We start from the raw sequence: 20881 nt of genomic DNA on the forward strand, positions 1-20881 counted from the left end.
GTGCTAGTTCTGAATCAGTGTTTCAGGAATAAAAGTCAGACTCAGGTAAGGAAATGCTTATGGTTCACCCACTAAACTCTCCACGTGTTTAAATGGATTGAGATATACATATCTCATATATCTCTCCAAGTGGCATGGTTGGAGTGTTAATCTCATTGACCATGGAGATTAAAGGAGGACCCAGCTGGCACTGATTTTCTGTTCCTCCTTTTTTTCCCAGTGGAGCCCAATCCTGAAATCTCCACTGAGGCAGCTTTCCAGCTGAAATAGTTGTTTTATGGTAGCTACATTGGTATGATGCAATACAAGGGTAGGAAACTGGAGGGGATTTGTGCTGTTCTGCACCTTGACATTTGCATATCCTTGTTCCATAGCTCCAAGAATTTGTGTCCTTGGTCCACCTGCTTCTGGGAAAACTACAGTTGTGAGTACCTTACCCTCAGTGTTGTAGCACTTCCCACTCACTCTCTTACTTTCTACTGAGCTCAGCATTTTGGAGAATTTTGAGATTTATCCAAGTGATAGATGAGCACAAGACAAATTAAAGGGCAGCATTCCTGAGGGATACACCTGGGTGTTACACTGCAGGTTAAACAGATATTTTCAAGTGAGATCTGTGAGAACTCACTGAGGTGGTGAAACTACTGGAATGCAACAGAATTCTGCCTGCCTTGTTTTCCCAGCCTTTTAGCAGGACTAATTAGCCTGGGGGAAGTAAGTTAATTACACATTTGTGGTGTTCCCTTGCTGTGAATTGTTCCATTTGCATGGTCAGTTGTCTCACTTCCACTGGCACTGCTTAAATGCAAAGGTCAGCGTTGCATTTGAGCCTCAGAAATGGCAGGTGATGCTGGTGAGGAATGGTAGGAAGAACGTTTCCTTCTTTAAATTCTGTGTTAAGGTACAGGAGATAAAAAAGCCATTATTCAAAGCTGGATACTCTTGAACATCTTTATAAGAAACTAAAGTTGCTTATATATGTCTGTATACTTAAATGTGTGGCTAGGAAAACTCTTTCTGCAGCCTTCTGAAAAAAATTGCTTCATTTTCTTTCCAAATATTTCAACCTGTATTTTTTTTTCTCCCCTCAGGCAATGTGGCTTTGTAAACATTTCAATGCCATACGTGTCTCTCAGGAGACTTTGTTATTCAAGGAAGTATTAATGCAGACAGAGGAAGCAAAAGCATATAAAGAAAGAAACCAGGTGTGTAAGAGAATATAATAACAGTTGTTCTCGTGTCACAGAACAGGAATTATGTGGCATTCCCATGATTTCCACTGCTGAGTTGAGCAGATGAGAGTAAAGACTCTCTCCTCTCTGTGTTGTACTTTGGTGTGTCAGGACACAGAGCAGGGCCAGGAGAGGGAGACAATGCAAAATAAGGGAGGTCTTGAAAATACCAGCCTTGGAACACGCAGCAGAATTGGGGAAAATCCAGGAATGGCTCATTCTATTATTAAACACAGTGTCTTCTATCTGGGCATGTGTGATAATCTCGATAAAATAAGCATTAATCTCTGAGGTCTCCTTTGGTACAAAATGCTCTGGAAAATATGTACACAAAGAACTTTTTTTGATCTGACAGTGCTACTTAGTTGTGCGTGCTTGATTTCTCTGTAGCATGACACAAATAACTTACTTGGTGCATTAACTCAAAAGGAGGATGACAATCCAGTCAGTTCCTGACAGCCCTGGAAGCTCTCAAGCTGAGGCAAGAGCAGCTGACTCAGATTGTTGCATTTTCCCCAATTCTGTGCACCTGAGTTTCTCCAGTCAGATTTTTAAATCCATTCATTGTGGGCATCCTAATTGATGTTCAAAGAATGTTTTTTCCAGGTGTCATGACTCCCAGGATTAGTTAATCAGCAATGTAATTTGTCTTATTATTAAAAATTAGTGACATATTGGAAAAAATACATTGAAAGGTTATCTTGAATACAGAGAAGCTTCTGATTCCTGCCTTTTTGGCCAATTCCCTTCTCCAGTATCAGGGCACTCCATGAGAAATAGACTGGAAGAAGTCTGGTTTTTTCTGACTTCCTCTAACAAGTCCACTAGTTTGAGTTTTTGTCATTTATGACCCATTTTCATAAAAATTGAAGCAATTTCCTGTCTGTGGGAATTATACACCCCTGCTAAATCCAATTTAGAATTGGAATTGGCCAACACATTTGTAATTTGCTGAGATGGCAGACAGTGTGATACACAGATGAGGGTTTTTTCCTTAGAAAATTAGGCTAAAATAGTGGTTATAAAATTGAATAAAATACTGGATTAGTGAATGAAGTTTGGAGATGCCTCAAGTAACACACTTCAAGATCTGAGAGGAAAGAGTTCACTGAACTCCCTGAACTCACTGGCAAAAATGTTTGCATTTGGCTGGGGTGATACAGAATTATTCTTACTGAGAATATGTACTTTGAAATCTTAGTTCTAATTATTAAAGATTGTTTTGATAGGTTCATAAATTTATACTTGGAGGGGGAGAATTTAAAACAAAAATTCCCTTTGGTTTAATTACTGTAATTATTAACATATTTCAGACTATACAGATGCACTTTCAAGGGTGTCCTTTTGGGCTTATTTGATTTAAAAAGATGGATGGTGTGGAAGATGAAAGTCAAAAATGTCAAGGCTAATCAGGTGGTGAGGAAGGCCTGCAGAGCAGAGGCTGCTGGTGGTTCAGCACTGTGCAGTTTGCCTTTGGATTTGATTTTTAGACCCTAGGAGGAGGTTTTCACTAAATAATTTTGTTCTTTTATGCAAGTTTGTTTCTTTGAATGTAATTTCTTAGAATTAGGAGGGAGCTCCTGGGTTCCTCTAGGTTGGGATGTCTGTTCAGGAGCAGAACAAGAGCTTTTACATGAGTTTGGATCTAACCAGGGCATTAAAAAGTTGTGATCCTGGCCAAAGCAATTTAATAACTGAAGAGGAAAAGCAGGCTGTGGTTTTTGGAGAGTCTGGTGTGAAGATCATAAACACAATTTAATGTTTCTCACACCACAGGCTACTGTGGCTGCATTAACCCCAGAGCCACGGGTCAGGCAGTTTGAGGTCACTTGGCCAATGTCAGATCTGGGCAAATTCTGCAAAAAGCTCTGCAAATGTTTGTTCACATATTTTACCTACACATCTTCAGCCAAGCTTTCATCTCTTTTGTGTTCGCCCATTAAAGCATTTGGGTTTTCCTGGCACAGGAAGCCATGGAAGACACTTTTAAAATCCATGATTGCTTTCTGAAGCTCCATTTCTCAAGTTGGACAAGCAATCATTCACCCACACATACCTGCCCACGTCCTAATGAGCACAGCTCAGGTAGTGAATTTTAAATACTGAGTGTTCAAAGCAAGATGTGATCATTCTGCAGGTAAAAAATACTCCAAAAAGAAGTAAAATATTTTTGAATATTCAGTAAATTGAAGAACCACAAGCTACCAATAAATATTCCATGAACAGAAAAAGAGGCTACATTTTTGGATAAATCATTGCAAATTATTCCCTCATCTCTAGTTATTATAATGTTAATAGGAAGCATCTTCAGGTTTTCCTATAGTGAAATCTAATGATGAGCTATTGCATGTTTCACTTTTCCTCTTAACTGGATAAAATAAGAAGTTGAAACAACTGTGGTAATTGTGGGTTCCTGGGATGGGTGTGCTCTTAATGCTACACTAAATTGCAGTTAAGGTGTTTGCATAATACTTAATAACTTAAAACTGCTCCAGAGTTGTGTCATGTCCCTGTGCTTTTAAAAAAGAAATAAAATAGAAGAGAAAAATAAATCACAAACCATGCCTTAACTATGCATGGTCAGCATTCCAATCTGTTCCAGGGTAAGCCACTCTGAAGGAACAAAAAGAAACTGTTCTAGGTTTGTGTATCCAAAAAAAACCAGCCTTTCATGTGTATTTATCTGAACAAACTAAATCTAAACATTCATGATACTCAGGATCCTAAAGTAAATTTCTTCAAACTTGATTGCTGTTCTCTCCAAGGTGCCAGTTTGGAGAAGCCAGAAATTTTTAGCTGAAGCTCTTTTCAGAGCAAATATATCTGAAACTTCCAAGAAAAATGTCTACTGAAAAAGCTGCCCTACAAAAAAAGGGTGGGAATTTTATGAAAAGGGAATGAAATATAACTCTGAGTAGATCAGGCATGGAAATTGAAGTATGATGTTCCTGAAATAACATGGAATATTTAAAATTAATCATGAATGGGTACAGTTTTTCAGCAAATATGGAAATGGTGATTAAACCAGTGTGGGTAGAAAAGTGGTCTGAACATGACCAAAATCCCACAGCAGTTTTTCCTTTACCTGCACTGAGTGTTGGGACAGCTCTGTGGGTAAGGTGTGGTTTGGCTGTTACCAAATGTGTGCCACTGTCCATTGTTGCAGATTTCTGGGAAGTGCAATCCCATCTCCCAGGCTCAGGATATATTTATGTGTTTATGAGAGATGAATTATAAATGGGCTGCCTGATATGTACCAGAACTCCTGATTTCTAGTGGAATAATTAGGCATTCTGCAAGCAACCCATTGAAAATTATTTTGTAGGCCACTGCTCGGTGGGGGGAAAACTGCCCAGGAAATGAGACTGGAATTGAGCCACAGAGAGCAGAAGGAGCTAAAACACTGAAATACCTGGATGTGTGTCCTTGGCTGTTTTTGTGCAACAAACCCTGCTCCAAAGGCAGGAGTAAGAGCACCACTGCACGGAGAGAAGCGAGGATAAATCTGGTTTAAATTGGTTTGGCAAGGCTCAGCAGAGCAGCCCCCAGCAGCGTGCAGCCTGTTTTGACATGACACATGAAAGGAGCAGGCAGGCCCTGGCTGTCCCTGCGAGCAGCGTGGTGCCCCTTTGGAAGGTGACAGGTTCCAGCAGCGAGGGGCTGCAGGAGGCTCTGACAAAGCACCCTCGGGACCTGCTGGCTCTCCACAAACCAAACAATTTCCTTCCCTCCTGCTCTGCTACCTGCTCCAGTGCTGCCTCATGCACGGCTGATGTGAGGAGAGGCACTGAGAGCTGGGGACAAAAGAGATAAACAAAAGCAAACCCTGCCTGCCTGGGCCACCTGGGCTCTGCTCTGTGTTCTGGAGCACTTCTCCATCCTCCTTCAAAGTGCCTTCTGTGGGATCATTTCCACCACTCCTTGTGAAATTGTTTCATCATCTAATGAAGATGATTTTATGAAATCTTCCCACATCATCAGCCAGATTTTCTTGTATGAATTGAAGTTCAAAGAGTTGCTCCAAAGAATATTTTTTCCCGATGCCATGAGTGCCAGGATTAGTTGATCAGTAATGTAAATAATTGTCTTATTAAAAGACAATTGTCTAATTATTAAAAATTAGTGACAATTAGATTGGAAAAATTTGTAGATTGGAAAAAAATATGTAGATTGGAAAAATATGTTGAAAGATTATCTTGAATACAGACAAGCATCTGATTCCTGCCCTATCTACTTCTCCCAGCCTATAGAAATACTCCTTTTTAGGTTTATACCCTTCAAAGTGGTTAGGAAAAAGACATGAGAAGCCACAGGATATGGAGCTAAAGAGAACAAAGAGTCAAGCTCACATTGTTAAGCGAAAGATAATTTATTTTAATTGGGAGGTAGAGAATCTGATTGCAGGTTGTTTTTTTTTTCCTGAGTACTCATTTGACCAATAATGACAGAATGGATAAGACAAGGCATTTAATGAAGTGATTAATGGCTGTTATGAGCTGCATGGACAGAAGTTTAGACTTTGAGTTAAACTGGCTAACTCAGAGCTTAACCAAGTTCAGCATAGAATGAAAGCCTAAATTAACAACACAGTGGAGCAAAATCTTACTAGAAGGAAAGGAGAGTATTGCTGATTTCTTGTTAGGAAATCAAATACAATGGAAGAAATGTTGAGGGGTGCAGATCTGTGTAGGAACTTTGTTCTTCTGTCACATAGCAAATACCTTCCTACAAAACATTTCTAGAGATGGGCAAAGCAGCAGTCACAGAACTAAAGAGCACTTTGAAAATACTGGCAGATGCAGTTTCCATCCCATTTCACAGTCCTGAGTTTAAAAATAAACTAAGTTCAATTGTAAAATATATTTTAAATAAACCTTTTGGATGATGAGACTTACTTGAAGCTATGAAACAAACCTCCTGAAAATCAGGCTCTCTGTGTTGTGTGCTCAGTGTCTGAGGTTCTGTTTGTGTCACTGAGAGCTGGCAGGTCCCTGGTGCTGAGCCCTCTGTCACACGGAGCAGTCAAGGGCCAGGTCCTTGTGGTTAAAAGGATGCTTTGTGGATGTGATGTTCCTCTGGATCCCTTTGCAGCTCTGATGTCCAATGTTGTGTGTCAGTGTGCAGAACTTGGCACTGCTTCCATGTCAGTGTGCAAAACCTCCATGGATATTCATGCTCTGTGCTCAGCTTCCCTTTAACACTGATTTTTGTGCCCTTATTAACTCTTTGTCATTAACTCATGTTAATGACCCGGGACTCGCACGGAATTATTTATTTCTTTATTTCCAAGAAGACATCTCACTTCACCTTTAACCACAACGTGCCTGCGTGGTAAAATTCCTTTTGAACTCAATTGTGAATATTCAGCCCTTCTTTTTTTTTTTTTTTTTGTTTTTTTTTGTTCTTTCTTCAGAAAATTCCCAACGCGCTTTGGGCCAATCTGATCCAGGAACGTCTGTCAAACGTGGACTGCATCAAACAAGTAAGAATTGCTCCTCAGAGGAGCTGGATAAGCACTTACACAACTTGTGCCTGGTATTTAGCATTCCAAGTCCTGTGCAGAGCAGGGAATGGGGGCAAACCATCGGGGCTCCCGAGCCAGTTGCTTTCTTGAACATCAGCGGAGGGAGTTTGGAGCTTTATTAACAGGATAAAGGGGAGGATGAGAGTATGCATATGCTAATCTTCCAGCACAGAGATGATCAAAGGCTGAACAAGCAGAGCTTTGTTGATTGCCTGGGGCAACTGGCAGAGATGGAGTGGACAAAAAAGATAAACAGAAAATAGATAGAAATCAATATGGTTAAGGTTTTGGCTCATCTTGAGGAAAGGAATCTTAACGTTACTAATTTCAGTTTTATTTATTTCTCATTGTGTCTCTTTTTTCTTCCTGTGTTAGGAAGTACTGAATTTAATATATTGTCTTCTGGGTAATAATTAATAATTTCACCCTTAGCTTACACAAAGAGGCAGCTGAATAGGTTTAGTTGTGTTCAAATCTGTGGCATCCCGTGTTTCTTTCTCCATGTTTCATCATCTGGGAGACTGAAACAATGATTTTTTTTTGATCCTTAGAAAGAAAAAGTAAAGGGATTTGCAGAAATCCTAAATGGTATCAACTTTTCTTCATAAAACACTGGAGACCTTACTCTATAATTGACGTACTAATGTTGAATTTGCAAAGTAGAATTAAACTTTTGTATTGCTGTTCACTGTGCTTGAATTATATGGGTCTGTCTGGTTTTCCTTGAAGGTATTTTTAGCTGAGCTATTTTACTTCATTTTAACTCATTATAGTTGCTTATGTTACACATTATAGCACTCCAGATTTTATATCTGGTAGCACTCAATGTATTTTTTTATTTGTAATAAATCCACACAGGACCTAGGCCTTTCAGCTGGCAGGAGAACCTGCTGAAAACCCCATGTTGTATACTGTCTTGTTCATTTGTGTGGTATTTTTAGTTCTTTTGTAACAAGAGCTCTAAAACCTGTCAAAAATGCTTATTTTTTTCAAATAGGTCTTCTTTCCCTGATTAAAACAACATATGTTTTCAGCAGCTACTTTTCCCAGTGTTTGTTAAAGTGAGTTTTATTGTCAGTGTACAAGCAAAATCCATCACTCTCCACAGGCTGCATCCACCTTATTTTCCATCTTTTTTTTTTTTTTCCCTGTGCTTTCTATAATTGTTGGCATGGCTTTAGTTCTCCTGTCAGTAATGAGGGAAGGATCTCTCAGTGAGTTATTTTATGTACTGGGTCATGTATGAGTAAGGTGACAAGGTGGTTAAAATGCCAACAGCTGCACAGGGTCCTGCCTGCATTTTATGTTCCTGTTGTTATCACCAGCAGCACTGAATCAGTGCTGGGTGTCTTACAGAACCAGGAAGGGAAAAAACCTTTATGAAGCTTCTCTGACATTCAGCAAGAATGGAGTGGATGTTATCAACCCAGCTGAGGTTTCAGCTGGTTTTAGGAAAAACATATGATTTGTTTTTCAAAGGTGTGATGCTTATTAAAAATCTTTACATTAATAGATAGATACACACAAAGTGACCACGAAGTATTTTCTCCTCTGAAAGGGCATCTATGCATTTTAAGTGTAATATTTTCCATGTGTAACTCAAAATAGAATTAATGCTGTAGGGTTTTTACATCACTGACCAGATTTATGCCATTTCTTTCAAAACATGAGTCAGCATGTTTTCACTGAAAATGTTCATAGATTAGGAGCAGCATGTTGGACCACAGTACCACCAGCTGTTTGTTTTATTTCTCCTTGTGGTGTCATTGGCTTGGCATTAATTGTACAGCTTTCATCCCACTGACAGTAGGAATACAGGATTTTTTGTGCCGTTGTTTTGACACTCACAGGTTTATAGATGTCACTGGCATTCTCTAAGGAGAACATTTTTATTGATCAACAGCTCTGCTGAGGCCCTGTGTTATGTGTTCTTGTAACACAAACCTAGTCAGGATCAGGTGGGGAGGTCTTGCAGCACACACAGGAAACTTATTGCAGACATTATGCTAGAGCCTGGCACTCGTGAGGCTGATACAGAGAATTTCCATCTCGCAGGGTTAGCACAGCTTGGCTGCAGCCCCTCTGACTGCTGGGGTTGTGGAGGGAATTCATGGAGCTGGAGAAAGCCAATGGAGAGATATTGCCCCAGATGTGTTTGAGGAAGGGCTGGGATCTTTAGAAACTAAGCTTAGGCCAGTGATTCACACAGAGTGGCAGAATGACTTGAGACTGGTATTTTTTTTGTGGCTGCCCTTGAAAGGGAAGGCAAAGAGAAAAATGGCTCTGTTTGGTGTTACCTTGATTGGCTCTGTTTGGTTTTACCTTGATTTGCTCTGGTTTTACCTGATTGGTTCTGTTTGGTTTTACCTGATTTGTCCTGTTTGGTTTTACCTGATTGTCTCTGTTAGGTTTTACCTTGATTGGCTCTGTTAGGTTTTACCTTGATTTGCTCTGGTTTTACCTGATTGGCTCTGTTTGGTTTTACCTTAATTGGCTCCGGTTTTACCTGATTGGTTCTGTTGGGTTTTACCATGACTGGTTCTGTTGGGTTTTACCTTGGTAGCTAAAGGTAATAATGTTTTTTCTCTGTGAAACTCTTTGCAAAGAAAGTGATGGTACAAAGATTTTTCCAGGGAGAGAATCTGCCCTTTCACCACATTTTCTGTTTTCTTAGAAAAATGGAACTTTTTAAAAACATCTTTGCACCTTACTTCACAGACAGAACTCATGTGGGGCATAAGAGGTTCTTTTCTAATGGGAAATTTGGCAAGGTTTGAGCATTTTCCATCATCCATACTGCTCATGTTGGTGGGCTGCAAGAACTGGGTTGTCAGTATTTCTACTGCACTCCTCAGTCTGCTGTGCTCTGAAAATCTCCAGAATTTTAGATCCATACTGGCAAAGCTATTACTGATATAATTTTTTTTGTTGTGTGTGTTATTTTCTGACCCCTTTCTTTATTTGGGAGTGAAAACCATGTAATACTTATTCAAAACCACTGAATAATAATGTGGAAAAACTGTTGTGATTGCTTGTTTTCCTAAAAACAGCTGTATTCATGACCTTTGTGCTTCTAGCTGAGATTTTTTTTTCTGATGTGCCACATAATTCAGCATTATTTCTTTCTGCTGTTTCTTTTTCTTTATTCAAAGGCAGTGTCAATTTTGGATTTGGTAATTTAAAAAAAAATATGGAGGATGTACAGGTCAAATAACAGGAGGGAACTTGAATACCCAAGTCATTATTATTGTGGTGGAAAGTGTGAAAGTCTGCAGGCTTGGTATCATGAGAGAACTGCCAGCAAAGCAGGAAGATTTACATTTGGGAATGACCTTCAGCATTTCCTTTTCTCCAGATTCCTGAAGTCTGGAGAGGAAAGTGATGGCTTTGAAAGTGCTTCCTTGCTGCTGATTTTTCAGTATGGCCTGGGTCTCCAAGGAGCAGCTCACCTGGCATTAAGGCAGCAGCAGAATCTCTGTTTGCAGGGCTCATGTGGGACAGGAGGAAGGTTCCCAGCTGGAAGAGAGGGAGCAGTGACCACAGAGTGCAGGCACCATGGAATTTCTCACTTTTAACCTTCGTTCCAGCCTTGGTGTGATAAGGTGCAATCCATGCCTGGATAGACGGTTGCTGCTACCAAGAACCAAAAGTAGATGGCTTCTTAAAGAAACAAATTTACCATGTGAAGTTACTAATTACACTTTAACGACAGTCAGGAGGGCAAAAGAAGACCAGTGTTTGCATAAAGCATGATAGGCATATTTTAAGTCAGGTCTTGCTCTGCTGTGTCTTGCTTCCTCTTGCTCTGTTCCCAAGCCACACTCCCTTTTCACTCTTTTTTTTTTCCCCTTTTTTTTTTTTTTTTTTTTATTTTATCTGTGACATCTGCTTGGAGCTTGTCCCTCCTGTGATACCACACTACTTGCAGCTGTTCAGACCTCCAGCTCTGAGCTGTGCATGGGGTGCCCTGAGCATACGGCCTTTTTGATGTGTGATAAAACAGAACCGAGCCACTGGGGGTATGGAGAGGGAATGCAGCAGAATATCAATAAACCTGTTCTGAACAAAGCTGCAGCTCTGTGCTGGAATAGACATTTCACTGAAGTGTCAAGTAGATGGATAATATATTCTAATTAGGGACTGACTGATACCCTGCAACTCAGAGACCTTTGGAAATCAGCTCCAAAACGCTCACTGTTTTTGTACGGTGTGTTGATTTTGCATTTGTTTAATGCCTTAAAATATATTTTCTGCAGGGAGCTATTTATTGAGCTTTGTTTTCCTAAATAGCCCAAACTTTTCGCTATAAAATTGCCTATTGCCTGTTTTAAGGACCTTTAAAATTTGTGTGTAAACCTCTTGAAGTTTGCTGTGGTTTGTTAAAAGTATGGATTGGTTATTGTTACAGTATTGTTTTTACTGCCTGTTGCACATGATGTGATTTGAGCCATAAGTGACTTCAGGTTTTGTGGGATGGTTTTTAGGGTTTTTTTTCTAATTTGTTTTGTTACAGTTTCCAAAAATGTTGCATTCAGAGTGGAGAAAATAAGCCAGATTTGTAGTCTGTGTAAATTGGCATCCATTTATTTACCATCAGACCTCAGATGCCATTTCTCCCTAGAAGATCTGGGCCTATATATATATATATGTGTGTGTGTGTGTGTGTGTATTTTGTACACAGTATATTCCAAACTAGTGCTGAAGTTCCTGGCACAGCACTACAAACACTGTTCAGCTTTGCCTCCTGCAAGTCCCAAGGGATAAATTGATTTCTCAGCACCTGTGTGACCTTAGCCAGTGGTTCATTCTAATTTGGCAGAGCAAACACTGGGAGTGGCAAAAATGGCTTGCAGTTACTTGAGTCTTATATTTTCTACATCTGTGAGCAGGATGACATGTTCCTGAAACCAGGCTAATTAAGGAATTTTAAATAGTCTGCTCTATTTTCTTGTGTAATTGGAATGGCCCATTCCCTCCCACAGAAGTCTTGGAGATAGATTTCCCTGAAATACTTGGAGAACCTTTGGACCCCACACTGACAGAGCACCAGATTTATATGGGAGATGATAATGATTGCCAGCTAATGCAATATTAAAATATCTCCTTTATTTCAGCACAAAGATGGCTCCCAGATTTACTGTGGTATCACAAAGTTATTTCGAGGGGTGGGATAGAACAGCAAGGACTTGTGTGCTCAGGCAATAACAGATAAATTAGGGAGAGTTCAGAAGATTCACGTGTGAGCCTGGGAAGTGGATTAGATTTCAAATAGTGCATCAGACAAAACCTGAGTGAGGCTGCAGCTCTCCGTCGGTATTTCACAGATCTGTAAATGTTTTTTTAAAGATGCTCAATCCAACACTTAGCTGGCTATAACAAGGACTTAAGGGAGCAAAAGGCTCTTTTTTCTTTTTTCTTTCTTTTGCTCTGTTGCTTCATTAGCTCTGGGAACGCTGGTTCCATTACTGTGAGTTTTCCTGTATAATTTAAGAAAATAATGAAAGCATGCATATTTTCCTCAGTATTCTTGGCATTAAATCTGTCTTTAGATTTAACTCCTTTTTTTTTTTTTATATATATACACAGTGTGGGCTGGTATCCTTTTGAATATTTCAAAACTGTAGAAATTGTTTTAGGTTGTTCTTATTTGAGATAGAAGTTGGTTTGTTTTTATTTTTAAGATTGAAACATGAAAAAAAGAATCATTGCTACAATCCATAAGTTCCCATTGCTGTGTGGCAGTGGAATCAGTGCATGCATTTCACAAAAATATCAGTGCTCCATGTTTGCTTTCTTCTCTCAAAAGCATCCATGAGAAATACTGTGCTGTGGAGGGATCAGAATGAGGTAATTTTTGTGTAAACAGCACTGAGATTTAGTATGAATTTTGGGTTTTTTTTTTTTCTCTTCCAGGATCAATAACTGTTTCATGTTTTTGTTCAATAGGGATGGATTTTAGAAGGCTTCCCTGAAAACCAGGAACAGGCATGGATGCTGCAATCATCTGGCATTTTTCCTAGGCATGTTGGTAAGCAGTACAAGGTTTGTGTGTGATTGCAACCAGGAGGAAAGACTAGAAGGGTTTGTCTCAAAAAATCCTCAATAAATTCAATACCAATGCTGGAGACAGAGTCACCAGACAGCAGAATATTTCAGTAGGGTTGGAAGCCTGATGTAACCTGGGAGACTTTAAGCCCTGTCTTTCACAACCTTTTCTCCTTCCATGTCAGAGCTCTGTAAATTCCAGACCCTACACCAAGTGGTTTGGAGCAGCTTCAAGTAGCCTTGCATCTCTAAAAATCAGCTTTTATCCTCAGACTAAACCAGTTCCTCATGTGCTAAACAAAGATTTATGCTTCTGTTGAATTAGGGAATGTAAACTTCACCAAGTGTAGTGGAAACATGATGATTTTAAGCTTGACCTTTCAGAGTGAGGCTGGATTCTGGCTGGTTTTGGGGAGGAATGTTTTACAGACCTTGACAGCTGCCCTTGCCATACAGGAGAAGCCACTTGTGCCAAATTATAGTTAAAGGACCTACTTAGAATATAAAAAATTAGTGCAGTTGTGTGGAATGCAGTGTGAAATGACAAATGCAGAGCTTGCCAGTGCACAGTGAACAGAATTTATCCAACTTGAATTGTCACTTTGGATTTGATTTGGATGATATTCAACTGTTAATGAAGAACTCGGAATGACTGCAGTAGAGTTAGGCAAAAATGTTTAATGTCTAGTACTTGCATGTATTTTTAATATACCTAATAACATCTGAAGTTGAGTTTTGCTCACAATTATATCTGTGCCACCAAGACCTGAATGAGAATCTTACAGCTCAGCCTGTCTAGTTAATCAAAAAGAAGATTGAGAGGAGATGAGATTTACCGTGTGTGAGTACCTTAATAGGGAGAAAAGTGCCTGAAAAAGCCATTTAATACAGAGAAGAAAGTCATAAAAAGAACTTGTTTGAAATCTATAATCAAATGCACTGAAAATAGTAATTAAATTACAGTGTTTAACTGCAAGGATGATTAGCCAAAAGCAAGCCAGGGAACTGACAGGTTCTTCCTCTTTTGATGCTTTCTAATCAGGTTTGAACACTTTTCTGTGAGGTTATATAAAAAAAAAAAATTAAGTTTCATTGGTCTCACCACCAAAGAACCTGGGTGAAAAGTAATGTTTGTGGTGTAGAAGAGAATCAGTCTCAAGTGCTCAGTGGGAACTTCTGTCTGAGGCTCCAGAGGCAATTTTTTATTGCTGCTGGCGATGTGTTTTGGATAATGGGGACAGTTAGTGCCCATGGGTACTGGATTCATGGATATTTTATCCCACTGTATTGTTTAGTAGGTGAAGCAAAATTCTGATTAAAAGTGAAGTAAAATATTTGCAGGGAGAATGCTGGGAAACGAGAATGAGGCAAATGTGCTCGAGATAAATTCAGCCACCTTTAAAATTAGGATACATCTGAACAGTTACAGGGAACAAAGCAAATAATTAACAAGAGCTACACTTTTTTTCTTCTTTCTTCCTTTTTGTTGCCTAGTTATGCTCTATGCCCCAGACACTGTGCTGATTGAGAGGAGTGGTGGGAAAAGGCTGGATCCCCTCACACAAGGTGCAGTACATTTGTTCCTGACCTCCCCTGCAGACTGCAGTGTTGCTTGGTCTCAGAAACGCTGTAGTACTACTGATGGGGTTAAAATTTAAATGGGATCCCTTTAAGAACTAGTAGGAATTTGTAATTATAAATTTCAGCTGTTTGGAAGTGGTATTTGTTGACATTGCATTATTTTCAGTGCCAATAAAATACAGGGAAATAAAAAGCCCAGTATTGAGGCTGCAAACAGTGGACTATGGCAGTACAGAATATTTAAAGGTTAGATCTGTCCCTATGAGTTTATAATTTTGTTCTGCATCTCTGCTAGGTCCTGCGTCATTTCTGAGGTGCAAGAATGCTTTTAGGGTAAATAAAATATTTTCCATTAAGTTAAATAAAAGCATTTCTATTAAATAATCTGTAAAATAGACTCAGCTCTTTATTGTCTATTGAGTTTTATCATCAATCATCCATCACGAGATGAAATCCTGACATTGCTCAATAAAAAAAATCAGGTTGGATGTTTTAAGGAGTGGAATTAAGAGGGACATTCTTAACTAGAGACCTGTTAAATCATGCTCTTAGCTCCTAACCATGTTCCCTGTAGAGGTTTTCCACACAACCTTTGACTGGCCAAGTGACCCTGTGGTGCAGCAGAGGTTGGTGAAACCAGAAGATCTCTCTGAGCAGGAGGTGTCCAAGAAGCTGCTGGAATATCACAGGAACTTCCCAGAGATTTTCCACATCTACCAGAAAGTTCTGAAATCCATCAGTGCAGACCAGCCCTCCGTGGATGTTCTCTCACAGGGTAAATATGTGCTTTGTGGCAAGAGGAGAAAGTCCTGTTTGAGGGCTGATTCCTGGCTGTTAGAGTCAGTTTGTAGCTTTAGGCAACCCAGATGGCTCCCAGCTGAGTTGTGCTCTCTCTAGAGCAGCATTTGGGCTGTTCCTGGTAATTATTTTACTGGAGTAAGTGCAGATAACTGGAAATTCACAGCTCACAGTCCTGCCAAGGAGGAGCTGACTCAGTAGAGCAAATGTCACCATCATTTCTGTGAGTGTCTCTTCTAAAGGGAGCCCTGTGGCTCAACTTCACCTCCCAAAGGGCCGGTACCTTCCAAAGTCTGAGAGCAACAAGGAGGAGTAGTTCAAAGCTGGGAACATTTCATTGTTTAAAAGCTGTTTGTGCTGGGAGCTTTCCTGTTCATCAGTTCTTGTTTGCCTTTGCTTGACTGTAATGCAATCTGACTTTTAATGTTGATCCTTCTAGAAGAAAATAAGGAAACTGCCAGAAAGACCAATTGATGTACTTTGTAGCTGTCAGTCTGCAGATGATCTCTTATATCCCAGTAATTTTGCATCTCAAAAAGGTCTTTTTTTTTAATAACAAGTGCTGCACTTTTAAGATAAACAAGTAGGAAGTTTATATTCTGAATTTCCACATTAATTACCTCTAAATTACTTAATTAAATTTAAAAGTTCATATCATCATTCATAAAGAATTCATGCCTTGAATTGTAAATAAAAATGTGAGTGCCTGAATATTAATTATTATTAATTAATAATGTAGTGAGATAAATTGAAAACTGGAATGAAAAAATCCTCTCTAGATCTTTTTTCTGCAGTGCATCAAGCAGCCAGATTTTTTTAAAAGAATAATTAGATGTGGAGACTGTCTAGGGGATCATTACTCCTAATTAACTTGGTTATTTACTGCAAATTAAGCATCATTTGTAAGCAGGGTGCTTTGCCTGTAATGTTTGTGCTTTTCAATACACTGGGTTGTGGAAAATGTTCAGCATAACTGGAGCACTGCTTGGGTAGCTGATACTCAGGGTATCAGCAAACACTATTTTCTAGTAGGATTTTCCAGGGGTTTTGTTTAGATTTTTATTGCCCCAGCTAGCATTAAAAAAAAAAAAAAAAAAAAAAAAGAAAAAAAGAGGAGATATCTCATAAATATGAGCAGTATTGTGGGTTTTTTCCACACAATTATAAAATGTTGTGAACTTGAATGCAGTTGCTGCTGCCCTAATGTGGGAAGTGACACCCAGTGCAGGATTCCAGCTCTGCAGGAGGAGATGGAGACAATCCCATGTGGCTGCAGTTTTAGTTTCCCAATACTTTAGGGCTGCTATGTAGAAATTGGAGTTTGCTGGAGGTGCTTCTTTATTAGAAAAGACTTTCTAATCATACCAAAGCATCTAAGGGAGGGTTCCCTAAAAAATTGTTGGTACAGAGCAATGTGTTGACAATGGCTCCTAAAATCCTGATCCTCAGGATGTTCCCCACCAATCCTTTTGTGCTTTTTTAATATAGCTTATAACTCATACAAACAGCCATTTTTAAGCTTGTCCTGTTCCTTAGCCTAAAATTCTTTTTTTATTTTTTTTTATTTATTTTTTTTTATTACAAAGACTCTTTAGAGAGTCTTTTATTGGAAGTGAAGATCTCACAAAAACTGAGAGAGGCTGCAGCTCATCTGGGCTCCCCTTTAGTTGTATCCACTGCAATCCCAGGGGAATCAGAGCCTGTGCAGATGTGTCCTTGCTGCTTTGGTCGTGGCCAACCATGGCAGGTGGGATCAGTGCCAGAAAGTTTAGCTTTGGCATTTGACTGATCCCTGGAAAACTTACATGGCTTGAGCTGCTCCTTTCTCTGGCATTCTCAGCCATCAGATGGGCACAGCTATGTCCAAATACAATCCCAATTTGTCCTCACTGCCAATGCTGTGACATCCTTTGGCTTCTTGGTGATCTCTCAGGTTCTCTTTTGGGATTGTAACAAAGTCCAGGTCTCTATAAGGTGGCAATGCTGATGATGCTTCACTTGTCCCCTGGTCTTTCCAAACCTGCAGGTTGCTATTTCCTGCTTGAAGCAAAATTTAGGAAGATGATGTCCAGCAAATGAGTGGAATCAGGCAGAGAAGCTCAAACATTCTTTACAATTTACACAAAAAGGATGGGTAAAAGAATAAAACATTCACACTCAGTTCTGTGTTGTCAAGGCTGAGCAGTGTCATGACACACTGTGCTACAAGTCTATAATATTGTAATTAGGAGTTTTAATCACACACAGCTGGATAAATGTCATTAATTTAACATCCCAAGTTTTTACACTTAAATATTTGTTCAGAAACTGAGAAAGTATTAAATGTAATTACAGCCTTCTATAATTTGCATGGTAAAATTGTAGCTATCAAGCAAAAATTACTTCTGCTAAAAACAACATGGTAAGAGAGCAATTATTAATTGAATCTGCTCTTTAAAATGGTTTGACAGGCACTGATGAAAGAAAGAGGAGTGTAATGATAGTGAGATTTCTAAAATGCCTCTCAGAGTAAATTGCTGACAGGACAGTTTTATGTCAGTGTCCTGATTTTGGGTGCAGAGTCTGGATGTTTCAATGATAAAATAAACCATGATCAACATTTTTTTTTCAAAGAAGATAGTAGTTAATCAATGATTATATTTAATTTTTTTTTAAATAATGGGTGAAAACCTGCGTTTTTTGCCTTTCTCCCCTGTTGTAGTTCTTGCCTTTGTGCAAACCCGGCACCGATCTGCTGCCCCCTTTACACCCCGGATTCTCTTTCTTGGCCCCCCAGGCAGTGGCAAGAGCCTGCAGGCAGCACTAATAGCTCAGAAATATGATGTTGTCAACAGTAAGTTCTCAATAAACATGCACTTTGCTCAATTCCCCCTTTCTCTCTCTTTGATCATTTATCTTTTGCTGTCTTTCTTACTTGCTTATAAACTGTCTTTCTTTGTCCATTGCTGTGGATGTCAATTTTTTGAGGGAAGTGAAAAGTATTCGAATGAAGAAGTGGAAACTAAGTATATATGCTGTGACAAACCAGCTCTGAGGTTTTTTTAGTCATCATTTCATCGTTTTTCTTACTCCTTTTACATCTGTATTTTTCTATTGTTTGACTCCTGCAGTGCTCTGAATTCTTCTGTGGATCAGTGGATCATGAGTAATGATTTGAGTTTCAGCTCTCTGCCCAAAATTGGGGCACTTTTAAAACAGAATTCACTCTGAACTTCATTGAGGTCTCAGGCTCTGCACAGCTCATGTGTGAGAAAATGAAGGAATTAGTTAAAAGTGCATCATCTTTCTTCTGTAAAGGAAATCCAAAAAGTGCTGCATGGGATTTGTTCATGATTAACATTTAAATGTGGAAAAATTCTGTATATAAAAGTGCAGCTTGGTGCTAGGATCAGTGCAATATTGCCCATGTTCTTCTAACAGTGGAGCAGCCATAAATTGTTTTGAACAAATGTCTGGTAGCTGTAAAATTTGCTGATTAGTCACATCATCTGAGTTAAGCAAAAGGCAGTTTTGATAGAATATTTCTGCTGTCAGTTATTGTGCCATTGCTATATTTTAAACAATCATGTGAAAAATGAAATATTTGTAGATTTTTTCAAAGCTGTATTTTTATTAATTGTGTAATTGGCTTAAGGAAAACAAAACATGCTTAAATGTATTATAAATTATTTTGTTCTTGTCCTTTTGAATTTTTTTTTCAACTTCTTTCTAAAACTGCAGGTTTCATAGTGTTCCATCTAGGTCAAAATTTGCTTTTTTTTTTCCCTAAAGTAACTACAATATGAGAGAGTTCCAGCTCTTTTTATTAAAAATCATTACCAGTGCTTTACCCATATGTTGATTTTTTTTAAGTATTCTGTAACCCAAATATTAGAAGAATTATTTAATACAGAGTTGGAAGACCATCATTTTTCAGAATAATATTCAGCATAGACTTAATTTCTGTTAGGCCATTGGGCTTGAAGCTCAGGCTCAGAAATTTAAATCTATATTTAAATAGTCTCATGAATTGGATTGAATTTAGGTGTGTACTTATTAGGTGTCTTAAATTGGGGTCTGTGCACTGAGTTTCTGTTGTGTTTTTTACACTATTTATTATGAATATGAATTTGCTTCTCCAGACCAAGTGGTGACTGTTCAAATTGTCACTTAAACATTGAATTTTATCAGCTTTGTCCCAGGAACACTCCTGTTGGCCTGGCAGTGTGATTAACAGCAATAAACTGATTTAAGGGCTCCATATTCTCCCATCAAAGGCAGTGCCTGTCAGTGCTATTGATTGCAGGAAGAAAGGAATCAATTTGGGATTATTAATTGAATAATCTCCAGGGGGACCTATAGCTAATATTTTTACCAAAAATAATTGGGGTTGTAACCAGGATTTCTGCTGTTGTGTGACCTCTCCATGTCTTGGTTCCCTCCCTCACCTGGGCAGCCAGTGCTCTCCAAGCCCAAAACAGGAATATTTCATGTACAGCTCTCCTGGCTCAAACCTGAAACCTGCATCTCCTGGTGTTCTCTGTGTGTTTGAAATCAATGATAATATTGCATTAGCACAGTTTTTTAAATGTAATCCTTACATGATCATTAAATGATCCAGGGAGGCCCTTCCTGAACTGAGCATTATGCTGCACCTCCAGCAGCGTGGTTCGGATGCTGTTCAGCAGCTGGAACTTTATTCAGTAATTACAAGTTTATAAAAAGTGAAAGCCACTAGCAATCCCTTGAGTTGTTATTTCAGAAATAGATTTGATTAATATCATTCTCTCCATTTTTAATATGTTCTTTGCCAAATATATATATTTTTTTTTTTTCATATCCTCAGTCTCCTTGCTTTTCACTCTTCTTGGCCAAAAAATCCCAACAAAACCCCTAACAACAAACTCAAAAAACATACAACTTTTATTTTATTCAGTGACCTTATTCCACTATGCAGCTTCTGGGTTCTTTTCTTTTCTTTTCTTTGTTGCCTCCTTTTTAAAATTTAACCTTGTGTCTTTTTTGTTCTTCCTTCCTGTTAGTTTGCTGTGGGCAACTGCTAAAGGAAGCTGTTGCAGACAACACAAAACTTGGAGAACTCATTAAGCCTTACATTGACAGTGGATGCCCAGGTAGGGCACGTTGTTGTCTCATTACACTAGAGTTACAAATTTGTAGCAAAAACCAAATTGTGAGTGATTTTTTTATTGGTCAGATTCTATTCAGAGTAGCCTGAAAGTCAATTAATTCCATTTATTCCATGGGATTTGTAGCACTGCATAACAGAAGTTAGATTTCTAAGGTTTTTTTTTTTTTATATATCTCTTCAATGCAAACATTCACTGTTCCAGTGAAATTCAGATTTCTTGTGCACATTCTGAAATCTGAATTCCATGTTTTAATCTCTAAATCTAAATAAGAATTCTGGTATCAGCTCAAACTGTTTTTAAAGCACATTATTGTGCCAAACTACTTTCAAAGCACAATAATATTGTGTTTCATTTTATATTTGGATGTTGACTTTTAGAATGCTACCATAGTTTCCTCTACTTTCACGTAAATATTTTAAACTTAAAGTTTCTTTGTACTTCATTTCTATCAGCGTTTTTGGTTGTGGGAGGGCACTGCCACGACGAATGTTGGGTATACTTTGCTTTTGGAAGGTTCTGCAGGGATTTCAGATAAATCATAAATGCTGTGAGCTCCTGAGGGCAGCAGCTTA

General features: G+C 38.8%; 1 protein-coding gene across 2 annotated transcripts in view; it reads left to right on the top strand.

The window, feature by feature from the left end:
- Nucleotides 1-20881, top strand: part of AK8 (adenylate kinase 8) — a 66403-nt gene that overhangs the window by 6024 nt on the left and 39498 nt on the right. For both annotated transcript variants that reach the window (XM_053996207.1, XM_053996208.1), the window contains exons 3-10: nt 375-424; nt 1092-1205; nt 6646-6714; nt 12703-12784; nt 14296-14367; nt 14957-15157; nt 17882-18013; nt 20202-20291. In XM_053996207.1, coding sequence (XP_053852182.1) covers nt 375-424; nt 1092-1205; nt 6646-6714; nt 12703-12784; nt 14296-14367; nt 14957-15157; nt 17882-18013; nt 20202-20291 — 810 coding nt within the window. The remainder of the gene's footprint in view (nt 1-374; nt 425-1091; nt 1206-6645; nt 6715-12702; nt 12785-14295; nt 14368-14956; nt 15158-17881; nt 18014-20201; nt 20292-20881) is intronic.

The sequence above is a fragment of the Vidua macroura genome, chromosome 21 (assembly GCF_024509145.1).
Source record: "Vidua macroura isolate BioBank_ID:100142 chromosome 21, ASM2450914v1, whole genome shotgun sequence".
Classification (NCBI taxonomy): Eukaryota; Metazoa; Chordata; class Aves; order Passeriformes; family Viduidae; genus Vidua; species Vidua macroura.